Source organism: Delphinapterus leucas, chromosome 15 (assembly GCF_059928025.1).
Source record: "Delphinapterus leucas isolate spDelLeu-1000000601 "Yukka" chromosome 15, BTC_Dleu_Yukka2, whole genome shotgun sequence".
NCBI lineage: Eukaryota > Metazoa > Chordata > Mammalia > Artiodactyla > Monodontidae > Delphinapterus > Delphinapterus leucas.
Window position 1 is genome coordinate 63,408,545 of NC_143143.1, and position 12,547 is coordinate 63,421,091.

General features: G+C 40.3%; 1 protein-coding gene across 2 annotated transcripts in view; it reads left to right on the forward strand.

Moving 5' to 3' along the window:
* The window catches only part of CBFA2T2 (CBFA2/RUNX1 partner transcriptional co-repressor 2), a 174,982-nt gene that overhangs the window by 129,489 nt on the left and 32,946 nt on the right, over positions 1-12,547 (forward strand). For both annotated transcript variants that reach the window (XM_022592671.2, XM_022592670.2), the window contains exon 3: positions 1,680-1,921. In XM_022592671.2, the coding sequence (XP_022448379.1) occupies positions 1,680-1,921 (242 nt within the window). The remainder of the gene's footprint in view (positions 1-1,679; positions 1,922-12,547) is intronic.

Sequence of the window (12,547 nt, forward strand, 5' to 3'; positions counted from 1 at the left end):
AGCATGTACATGGGCAGCACAGAGCAAAGTTATTAAATCTAGTAGGAGCAGTGGAGTCTGTCAAATAATGCTTCTTAATACAGGTGATATGTTTTTAGGCTTAGTTTTACTTTCTTAAATTTTCAAGCCTGGATATGATTAAATGAAAAATCTGTTGACACTTAGGCACTAGGTAATTTTATTTCATTCATCAGGGAAGAAGGAGCTTTGCCTCCAAGAACATAGCTCTAGAGTTGTGTTCCAAATTAAAACTACAAGAAATGACTGTTAAGAACAATGGGCAGGGACTTCCCTGGTGCTGTAGTGGTTAACAATCCACCTGCCAATGCAGGGGACACAGGTTCGATCCCTGGTCCTGGAAGATCCCACATGCCACGGAGCAACTAAGCCCATGCGCCACAGCTACTGAGCCCGTGCGCTTAGAGCCCGTGCCCTGCAACAAGAGAAGCCACCTCAGTGAGAAGCCTGCACACCACAACAAAGAGTAGCCCCAGCTTGCTGCAGCTAGAGAAAGCCCCACATGCAGCAACAAAGACCCAAGGCAGACAAAAATAAAAATAAATACATAAATTTATTAAAAAAAGAAAAAAGAACAGGCAGATAGGAAAACCGTAATTTATCACATGTATTATAATTTGAGCAGAAATATAGAATGGAAGTGTCCCATATGGTATCTAGAAAATGCTATACTGAATGACCAAGAATTTGGCACTGTCAAGGCAGAGAAAAACTGATTTTAATGGACATGAATATTCTGAGTGGTCAAAGAGATATATATCTCATTGCAGGAACAGGTCATTAAACCTATAGCCTAGAAAAAAACATTTCTCACATTAACACAACTCTCTACTTTCTGATTATCTTGTTTAAATGCTATATATATATTTTTTTAATATAAATTTATTTATTTAATTTATTTTTGGCCGCATTGGGGTTTTGTTGCTGCGTGTGGGCTTTCTCTAGTTGTGGCGGGCAGGGGCTACTCTTAATTGCAGTGCGTGGGCTTCTCATTGCAGTGGCTTCTCTTATTGTGGAGCATGGGCTCTAGGTGCACGGGCTTCAGTAGCTGTGGCCTGCAGGCTCAGTAGTTGTGGCTCGTGGGCTCTAGAGCACAGGCTCAGTAGTTGTGGTGTACAGGCTTAGTTGCTCTGTAGCATGTGGGATCTTCCCAGACCAGGGCTTAAACCCATGTCCCCCGCATTGGCAGGTGGATTCTTAACCACTGTGCCACCAGAGAAGCCTCCAGATGCTATATTTAAATTGACTGCTTAAATTCTTTGGGAACCTGAGGTTGGGAAGGAGGTGTCACATAAAAGATGGGCATGAGTGTCCAGTCATTGGAAATACATATTCTACCAGACTTTTCTCATGCAGCCTATTGCAAGAAGTCTTAAAAACTACCCATCCCTCCCCTTGGCACCTGTAGAATGTAGATGTCCCTTCTCTTTGCTCTTGTAGCACTCATACTCTTCTAACACTTTATGTTATTCTGTTACCATTTTTTACCTGGCAACCTGTCTCACTATAAAGCAACATTGCTGAGGGCTGAAAACATGTCTTGTGTACTCTTTTAACATGTGATTTACAAAATTCAAATGAATAAATGAAGGCAAATGCAAAAAAAGAAGAAATTAGCAGAGATCCTTATGTTTTGCACTTAAACCAAGTCTTTCTTTTAGTGAGCAACGGCATCAACCATTCTCCTCCCACCCTGAATGGTGCCCCATCACCACCACAGAGATTCAGCAATGGTCCTGCCTCTTCCACATCATCTGCGCTAACAAATCAACAGTTGCCAGCCACTTGTGGTGCCCGGCAGCTCAGCAAGTTGAAACGTTTCCTCACCACTCTGCAACAGTTTGGCAATGACATCTCACCTGAGATTGGGGAGAAGGTGCGGACTCTTGTTCTAGCACTGGTGGTAAGTACATCACTGTCGACAGCTGCTTGAGTATATGGCTCAGAACTGAAGCCAGCAGAGAGGTTGTACATACTTCTCCTCATTCCCTAACTTGTAGCAGTGTGGCAGATTCTACAGTCTAGATTAGTTTAACTTGTATAATAATGTTGAATCATGGATTTCAGTTGTGGATAATGTTTATCAAAGAAACAAAAGCAAAATCTATAAGGTTTACTGTATTGTTTCTTTTTTTTGTTTGTTTTTTTTTGTTTTTGCGGTACGCGGGCCTCTCACTGTTGTGGCCTCTCCCGTTGTGGAGCACAGGTTCCGGACGTGCAGGCTCAGCGGCCATGGCTCACGGACCCAGCCGCTCTGTGGCATGTGGGATCCTCCCGGACCAGGGCACGAACCCGTGTCCCCTGCATCGGCAGGTGGACTCTCAACCACTGCGCCACCAGGGAAGCCCTACCGTATTGTTTCTTATGGTATCAATTTAATTCCGATAAACAACTTTGAATTTCTCTTAAAAGTGAGTTTCAACAGGCCCACTGAGGTTCAACTAAGTTTTGTTCCTTAATATATTCAGTGCCTGGTGCATTGTTTCCAAACCAGAGAAAAAAGACAAATGGTTTAATTTTCAAGATAATAATTTGTGAAATTACAAGTTTTGTGGTCTAAATAAATAGTATCAAATGGATTACATTCTTCAGCTCCTCGTGCAAATACAATTTCTTTAGGATTTTCAAGGAACAAATTTTTTTTCCATACTGAGTGGCGAATCCATGATATAAGGTAGTGATCTTCTTACATTGACAGCTGGGAGAGGTTTGACTCTTAGTGTATATAAGGGACAAGCTTCCAGTTCTTAATGTTTGTAAATTGAATTCCTCAAGATTTACCTCAACTAAAAGCACACTGTGCTCCTGCATATTACCCTCTGTATGTGATAAAGATGAATCACAGTACTAAACTTTTACCAGGCAGTTCTCAAAGCGTAATTAGGGACCCCTAGGATTTCTTGAGACCCTTTTTGGAAGTCCAGGAGGTCAAAAACATTTTCATAATAATACTAAAATGTTACTTGCCTTTTGACTCTTATTCTCTCATGACTGTATTGTGGAATTTTCTAGAGGCTGCATGACATAGGATGTTGAAACAGGTTAAATGCAGAAGCAAATTAGGAGAATCCAGCTCTCTTTTATTAAGCTAGATAGCAGAGAGATTTGCAAAACTGTACAAACAGTGCCATTCTCCTTACTACAGTTTTTAACCATTTTTTAAAATTGAAGAATAGTTAATTTACAACGTTGTGTTAGTTTCAGGTGTACAGCAAAGTGATTCAGTTATATTCTTTTTCAGATTCTTTTCCATTATAGGTTATTACAAGGTATTGAATATGGTTCCCTGTGCTATACAGCAGGTCCTTGTTATATATCTATTTTATACATAGTAGTGTGTATCTGTTAATCCCAAATTCCTAATTTATTCCTTCCCCACTTTCCCTTTTGGTAAACATAGTTTGTTTTCTATGCCCGTGAGTCTATTTCTGTTTTGTAAACAAATTCATTTATATCATTTTTTTAGAGTCAACATTTAAGTGATAATTGGAATTCCCTGGCAGTCCAGTGGTTAGGACTCTGTGCTTTCACTGCTGTGGGCCATGGTTCAATCCCTGGTTGGGGAACTAAGATTCTGCAAGCTGCGCCACACAGCTAAAAAAAAAAAATTTCAGTGTTATTGTATGCTATTTGTCTTTCTCTGCCTGACTTACTTCACTTAGTATGATAATCTCTTTCTAGATCCATCCATGTTGTTGCAAATGGCATTATTTCATTCTTTTTTATGACTTAGTAATATTCCATTGTGTGTATATGCTGCATCTTCTTTATCCATTTATCTGTTGATGGACATTTAGGTTGTTTCCATGTCTTGGCTATTGTAAATACTGCTGCTGTGAACATAGGGGTGCATGTATCTTTTCAAAATATAGCTTTGTCCAGATATATGCTCAGGAGCATATGACAACTCTATTCCCACCAACAGTGGGAATGTAAAAGAAAAAGAAGGTTTCCTTTTTCTCCATACCCTCTCCAGCATTTATTATTTGGAGACTTCTTAATGATGGCCATTCTGACAAGCATGAGATGGCACCTCATTGTAATTTTGATTTGCATTTCTCTAGTAATTAGCAGTGTTGAGCATCTTTCCATGTGCCTGTTGGCCATCTGTATATCTTCTTTGGAGAAACGTCTATTTTGGTCTTCTGCCTATTTTTTTTTAATTGGGTTGTTTTTTTGATATTAAGCTATATGAGCTGTTTGTATATTTTGGAGATTAATCTCTTGTCAGTTGCATTGTTTGCAAGTATTTTCTCCCAGCCTGTAGATTGTCTTTTCATTTCGTATATGGATTCCTTTGCTGGGCAAAAGCTTTTAAGATTAATTAGATCCCATTTGTTTATTTATTTTTTTATTTCCTTACTCTAGGAGATGGATCCAAAAATATATTGCTGTGATTTATGTCAAAGAGTGCTCTGCCTATGTTTTCCTCTAGGAGTTTTACAGTATGTAGTCTTATATTTAGGTCTTTAATCCATTTTGGGTTTATTTTTCTATATGGTGTTAGAGAATGTTCTAGTTTCATTCTTTTACATGTAGTTGTCCAGTTTTCCCAGCACCACTTATTGAAGAGACTGTCTTTTCTGTGTTGTATATTCTTGCCTCCTTTGTTGTAAATTAATTGACCATAAGTGCATGGGTTTATTTCTGGGCTTTCTGTCCTTTTCCATTGATCTGTGTGTCTGTTTTTGTGCCAGTACCATACTTTTTTGATTACTGTAGCTTTGTGGTATAGTCAAGTTAGGGAGTGTGATTCCTCCAGCAGTGTTTTTTCTCAAGATTGTTTTGGCTATTTGGGATCTTTAGTGTTTCCACACAAATTAAAAATTTTTTTGTTCCAGTTCTGTGAAAAATGCCATTGGTGATTTGATAGGGATTGCATTGAATCTGTAGATTTCCTTGGGTAGTATGGTCATTTTAACAATATTCATTCTTCTAATCCAAAAACAAGGTATATCTTTGCATCAGTTTGTCATCTTCAGTTTCTATCATCTGTGTCTTGTAGTTTTGGGGTACAGGTATTTTCCCTCCTCAGGTACATTTATTCCTAGGTATTTTATTCTTTTTGATGTAGTGTTAAATGGGATTGTTCGCTTAATTTCTCTTTCTGATATTTTGTTGTTAGTGTATAGAAATGCAACAGATTTCTGTATATTAATTTTGTATCCTGCAACTTTATTGAATTCATTGATGAGCTCTAGTATTTTTCTGGTAGCATCCTTAGGATTTTCTGTATATAGCATCATGTCGTCTGCAAACAGTGACAGTTTTACTTTTACTTTTCCAGATTGGATTCCTTTTATTTTTTTTTCTTCTCTGATTGCTGTGGCTGGGACTTCCAAAACTATGTTGAATAAAAATGGCAAGAGTGGAAATCCTTTTCTTGTTCCTGATCTTAGAGGAAATGCTTTCAGCTTTTCACCCTTGAGTATGCTGTTAGGTGTCGGTTTGTCATATATGGTCTTTATTATGCTAAGTATGTTCTCTCTGTGCCCACTTTCTGAAGAGTTTTTATCATAAATGGGTGTTGAATTTTATCAGAAGCTTTTTCTGCATCTGTTGAGATGATCATATGGTTTTTATTCTTCAGTTTGTTAATGGGTGTATAACATTGATTAATTTGTGGTGACCATGGTGTATAATCCTTTTAATGTATTGTTGGATTCCGTTTGCTGGTATTTTGTTGAGGATTTTTGCATCTGTGTTCATCAGTGGTATTGGCCTGTAATTTTCTTTTTTTTTGTAATATCTTTATCAGGGTGATTGTGACCTCATAGAATGAGTTTGGAAGTGTTCCTCCCTCTGCCATTTTTTGGAATAGTTTCAGAAGGATAGGTATTAACGCTTCTTTAAATGTTTGGTATAATTCACCTGTGAAGCTATCTGGTCTTGGACTTTTGTTTGTTGGGAGTTTTTAAGTTGCTTATTTAATTTCTTTTTTTTTAAAATTTTATTTATTTTTGGCTGTGTTGGGTCTTTGTTGCTGCTTGCGGGCTTTCTCTAGTTGTGGCAAGCGGGGGCTACTCTTTGTTGTGGCGCACGGGCTTTTCATTGCGGTGGCTTCCCTTGTTGCGGAGCACGATCCCTAGAGCATGCGGGCTTCAGTAGTTGTGGCTCACAGGCTCTAGAGCACATACTCTGTGGTTGTGGCTCACTGGCTTAGTTGCTCTGCGGCATGTGGGATCTTCCCGGACCAGGGGTCGAGCCCATGTCCCCTGCACTGGCAGGCAGATTTTTAACCACTGTGCCACCGGGGAAACCCCAGGTTGCATATTTAATTTCATTACTGGTAATTGGCTGGTTCATATTTTCTGTTTCTTCCTGGTTCAGTCTTGGCAGGTTGTACATTTCTAAGAATTTGTCCATTTCTTCTAGGTTGTCCATTTTATTGGTATATAGCTGCTCCTAGTAGTCTCTTAAGATCCTTTGTGTTTCAGTGGTGTCAGTTGTAACTTCTCCTTTTCTGATTTTATTAATTTGGGCCCTCTCCCTTTTTTTTCTTGATGAGGCTGGCTAAAGGTTTATCAATTTTGTTTATCTTTTCAGAGAACCAGTTTTTAGTTTCATTGATGTTTTCTGTTTTGTTTTTCTTTTAGTCTCTACTTCATTTATTTCTGCTGTGATCTTTATGATTTCTTTCCTTCTACTAACTTTGGGTTTTGTTTGTTCTTCTCTAGTTGCTTTAGGTGTAAGTTTAGGTTGTTCATTTGAGATTTTTCATGTTTCCTGAGGTAAGCTAGTCAGAACTGCTTTTGCTGCGTCCCATGGGTTTTGGATTGTTGTGTTTTCATTTTCATTTGTCTCTAGGTATTTTTTGATTTCCTCTTTGATTTCTTCAGTGATCCATTGGTTGTTCAGTAGCATGTTGTTTAGCCTCCATGTGTTTGTGTTTTAAAAGATGCTTGATATGATTTCAGGTGTCTTAAATTTACCAAGTCTTGCTTTCTTGCCCATCATGTGATCTGTCCTGGAGAATGTTCCATTTACACGTGAAAAAAATTTGTATCCTGCTGCTTTCAGATGGAATGCCCTGTAAATATCAATTAAGTCCATCTGGTCTAATGTGTCATTTAAGACCTGTGTTTCCTTACTGATTTTCTGTCTGGATGATCTGTCCATTGATGTAAGTGGGGTATTAAAGTTCCCCACTATTATTATGTTACCATCAGTTTCTCCTTTTATGTCTGTTAACATTTGCCATATAAATTGAGGTGCTCCTATGTTGTGTGCATATGTATTTACAATTAATTGTTCTATCTTCTTCTTGGATTGATCCTTTGATAATCATGTTTGTTTGTTTGGGTTTTTTTGGCCACACTCCTTAGCTTGTGGGATCTTAGTTCCTTGACCAAGGATTGAACCCAGGCCCTCGGCAGTGAGAGCACAGAGTCCTAATTACTGGACCACTAGGGAATTCCCAGTCATAGCCTTTTTCTTTCTTTCTTTTTTTAAAAAATATTTATTTGTTTATTTTATTTATTTGGTTGCACTGGGTCTTAGTTGCAGCAGGCATGTTCCTTAGTTGCGGCTTGGTGGCTTCTTAGTTATGGCACGCAAACTCTTCATTGTGGCATGCATGTGGGATCTAGTTCCCTGACCAGGGATCGAACCCAGGCCTCCTGCATTGTGAGCGCGGAGTCTTCCGCTGCAACACCAAGGAAGTCCCCACATTCTTTATTTTAAAGTCTCTTTTGTCTGATATGAGTATTGCTACTCCAACTTTCTTTTGATTTCCATTTGCATGGAATACCTCTTCCCATCTCCTCACTTTCAGTATGTATTTGTCTCGAAATCTGAAGTGAGTCTCTTGTAGGCAGCATATATATGGGTCCTGTTTTTGTATCCATTCAGCAGTCTGTCTTTTGGTTGGAGCATTTAGTCCATTTATATTTAGAGTAATTATTGATATGCGTGTACCTATTGCCATTTTGTTAATTGTTTTGGATTTGTTTTTGTAGGTCTTTTTTTCACCTTCTTTTGTTCTCTTCTGTGATTTGATGACTATCTTTAGTGTTGTGTTTGCATTCCTGTTTCTTTTTTGTATGTATATTTATTATAGATTTTGTATAGCAGCCTGTATATATAGGTTTTTGTATAGCAGGTTTTTGTATAGCAGCATATATATATATATATATACATGCTTGTTTTAAGTTGCTGATCTCTTACTTTCAAATGGGTTTTAGATGCCCTGCATTTGTACTCTGCTCCCCTCATGATTATTGTTTTTGATATTATATTTTACATCTAATTGTTCTGTGTGTTTCTTTTGTTTTTAAAAACTTATTTATTTTATTTATTTATTTTTGGCTGCGTTGGGTCTTTGTTACTGCGCGTGGGCTTTCTCTAGTTGTGGTGAGCAGGGCTTACTCTTAGTTACAGTGCGCAGTCTCCTCATTGTGGTGGCTTCTCTTGTTGCAGAGCACAGGCTCTAGGCGTGCGGCTTCATTAGTTGTGGCACACAGGCTCCGTAGTTGTCGCTTGCAGGCTCTAGAGCGCAGGCTCAGTAGTTGTGGCGCGTGGGTTTAGTTGCTCTGCGGCATGTGGGATCTTCCGGACCAGGGCTTGAACCCATGTTCCGTGCATTGGCAGGCAGATTCTTAACTACTGTGCCACCAGGGAAGTCCGTTTTGTGTGTTTCTGTTTTTCTTTTTTTTTTTTTTTTGGTACACGTGCCTCTCACTGTTGTGGCCTCTCCCGCTGTGAAGCACAGGCTCCGGACGCACAGGCCCAGTGGCCATGGCTCACGGGCCCAGCCGCTCTGCGGCATGTGGGATCTTCCTGGACCGGGGCACGAACCCGTGTCCCCTGCATCGGCAGGTGGACTCTCAACCACTGCGCCACCAGGGAAGCCCCTTCTTTTGTCTTTTAACTACCTCCCCAGTAGCTTTGTATATGGATGATTCCCTACGTTTTTTGTATTTTTGCCTTTACCAGTAAGCTTTTCCATTTCATAATTTTCTTGTTTCTAATTGTGGCCTTTTCTTTTCTGCCTAGGGAAGTTCCCTTAGCATTTGTCATAAAGCTGGTTTAGGGTGCTGAATTCTTTTAGCTTTTGCTTGTCTGTTAAGCTTTTGATTTCTCCACCAAATCTGAATGAGAGCCTTGCTGGGTAGAGTATTCTTGGTTGTAGGTTTTTCTCTTTCATCACTTTAAGTGTATTGTGCCACTCCCTTCTGGTCTGCAGAGCTTCTGCTGAAAAAAATCAGCTGATAGCCTTATTAGGAGTTCCTTTGTGTGTTGTTGCTTTTCCCTTATTGCTTTTAATATTCTCTCTTTATCTTTAATTTTTGTCATTTCGATTACAGTGTGTTTTGGTGTGTTTCTCTGCAGGTTAGTCTTGTATGGCAGGGGTCCCCAACCCCTGGGCCATGGACCAGTAGCAGTCCGTGGCCTGTTAGGAGCTGGACCGCACAGCAGGATGTGAGTGGCAGGAGAGTGAGCTAAGCTTCATCTGCCACGCCCCATCGCTCGCATTAATGCCTGAACCATCCCATCCCCCACCCCGCCCCCTGTGGAAAAATTGTCTTCCATGAAACCAGTCCATGGTGCCAAAAAGGTTGGAGACTGCTGCTGTATGGGACTCTGTACCTCCTGGACTTGGGTGACTATTTCCTTTCCCAGGTTAGGGAAGTTTTCAGCTATTATCTCTTCACACATTTTCTCAGGCCCTTTCTCTCTTTTTCTACTCCTTCTGGGTCCCCTATAATGCAAACATTAGTGCGCTTGATGTTGTTCCAGAGGTCTCTTACACTGTCTTCATTTCTTTTCATTCTTTTTTCTTTTTGACGGCAGTGATTTCCACTACTCTGTGTTTCAGCTCACTGATCCATAATTCTGCCTCGTTTAGTCTACTGTTGATTCCTTCTAGTGTGTTTTTCATTTCCGTCATTATATTCTTCTGTTTGGTTGCTCTTTATATTTTCTAATTCTTTGTTAAAAACTGCTAGCTTATTGCTCTCTGCATACATTTTCCTCCCAAGTTCTGTGATCATCTTTATGATCATTACTCAGCTCTTTCTTGGGTAGATTGCCTATCTCCACATCACTGGTTCTTCTTCTGGGGTTTTATCTTGTTCCTTTGTCTGAAACATTCCTCTGTCACCTCATTTTTTTAATGTTTATTTATTTGTCTGCACCAGGTCTTAGTTGCAACACATGGGATCTTCAATGCCATGTGCGGGATCTTTTACTTGCAGCAAGCATGCAGGATCTTTTTTTTTTAGTTGCAGCATGCAGGGTCTTTAGTTGTGGCATGCAAACTCTCAGTTGCAGCATGTGGGATCTAATTCTGTGACCAGGGATCGAACCCTGGCCCCCTGCATCCAGAGCGCAGAGTCTTAGCCACTGGACCACCATGGAAGTCCCCGCCTCATTTTGTCTAAATTGCTATTTGTATTTTTATGTATGTGATAGGTTAGTTATGTTTCTCAGCTTTAGAGAAGTGGTCCTCTGTAGGAGATGTCCTATGTGTCCCAGCAATGCACTCCCCTCTCATCACCCAAGGGCCACAGGCCAGCTGGTCCCAGGGTAGTGTCTCGCCTGCGTTTGCAGAGTTGCAGCAAAAATCTGTATCCACCAGAAGTGCTTGAAGTTATTGCCTTTTTGAAGAAAAACATACTTCTGGCAGCAAATTGCATCTCTTGTGGAATCTTGCTTAACTTCAATACCACAGCCAACGCCATGCTGCACCAAATCTGTATACTACATTTTTGAGATAAGTACAGTTATTTTGAAATGAGTTAATAATAAATAGTTTAAATTCTCAGTTTTAATTTCAGACATAATGATTATCAATAGATGTAACCCATATTAATTAGAGGGATTATGAGACTAAAATGTTTATGAACTAAAATGTTTATGATTCAGTATTGTACAGAGGAAACCACTTTCATACAAGGCAAAATGCAATAAATGACTTTTTCCTCATTTGAGGTTCTATCCCTGTTGTTTTGTATAACTGTAGGTGGTTCATTGTCATTGCTGTATAATGTTTCATTGTAGGAATATACAGTTTATACTTTTTGATGGACATTTGAGTTGTTTATATTTTGAGGCAGCATCAGGGGTCCCCCAGTACCACCCCCATGTCTTGAGATTTGCTAGAATTGTCCGGACTTGGCATATAGTTGTGCTCACAGCTAAGTTTTTTTTTTTTTTGGGCTGCATCAGGTCTTAGTTGCAGCCCACAGGATCTTTGTTGAGGCATGCGGGATCTTTCGTTACAGCATGCAGGCTCTTCATTGTGGTGCACAGGCTTCTCTTTAGTTGTGTCATGCAGGTTTTCTCTTCTCTAGTTGTGGCGCGCAGCTTCCAGAGCACGTGAGCTCTGTAGTTTGTGGCACATGGGCTCTAGATGAGGCGCAAGAGCTCAGTAGTTGTGGCACGCGGGCTTAGTTATCCTGCAGCATGTGGGATCTTAGTTCCCTGATGAGAGATCAAACCTGCATCCCCTGTATTGCAAGGCAGATTCTTTACCACTGTACCACCAGGGAAGTCCCTAAGATTTAATACAGAGGCATAATAAAGGTACACAGCTGGGGCTTCCCTGGTGGCGCAGTGGTTGGGAGTCTGCCTGCCGATGCAGGGGACACGGGTTCGTGCCCCGATCCGGGAAGATCCCACATGCTGCGGAGCGGCTGGGCCCGTGAGCCATGGCCACTGAGCCTGCGCATCCGGAGCCTGTGCTCCGCAGTGGGAGAGGCCACAACAGTGAGAGGCCCGCGTACCGCAGGGAAAAAAAAAAAAAGATACACAACTGGATCAAAAAGGTGAGAAACACAGTTGGGATCCGGAGGAATCCATATATAGACTTCCTTTATCTCCTCTATGAACAGTCACACAGAGTTCACTCTTCCCCCAGCAGTGAAGATACAGCAACTTATGTGTGATGTTTCTGCCCAAGGAACCCCATTAAACCCTCAATGCCCAAGGTTTTTCCTGGGGTCTGGGCACATAGGCACTCTTGGTGTAGCACCTATGAAACTCCAGACACATAGAAGGAAAAGTGGTGTTTAGCATCAATCAGAGTTTGTAAAAACAGTACCCCCATCCATTAGGGAAACTTTTTGTTTGTTTGGGGTGGGAGTGGGGTCCCTTTATTGGTCAAATTTTAGAGTATTATGGAAAAGTGTTTCTGGCTCTAGACTAATAAAATTGGCCTTAAATGTCGAAATGAGTTTGAGCATAATTGGAAGCAAAGTAGCCATCAGAATGTTATGCCAATTCCAGCAGCAAATTGAGTCTGCTTAATTTCAAGAGTAGAAGAAAAAAATGACAGCTCATTTGCATGCGTGCATGCGCGCACGCACGCACGCGCGCACACACACACAAAGAAAGTGAATTTTTTTCTAGCTATGAAGGAATATGTAGATGTAGCCAATCATCTCTTTTAAATGGCTGTGCTTGGGTTAATGTTTCTTTTTTTTTTTTCCAAATTTTTGAAATTGTGTCATCATAAGGAGGTGGTAAAACACATATAGCACAAAATTTACCATCGTAACCCTTTTTAAGTGTACAATTCAGTGGTATT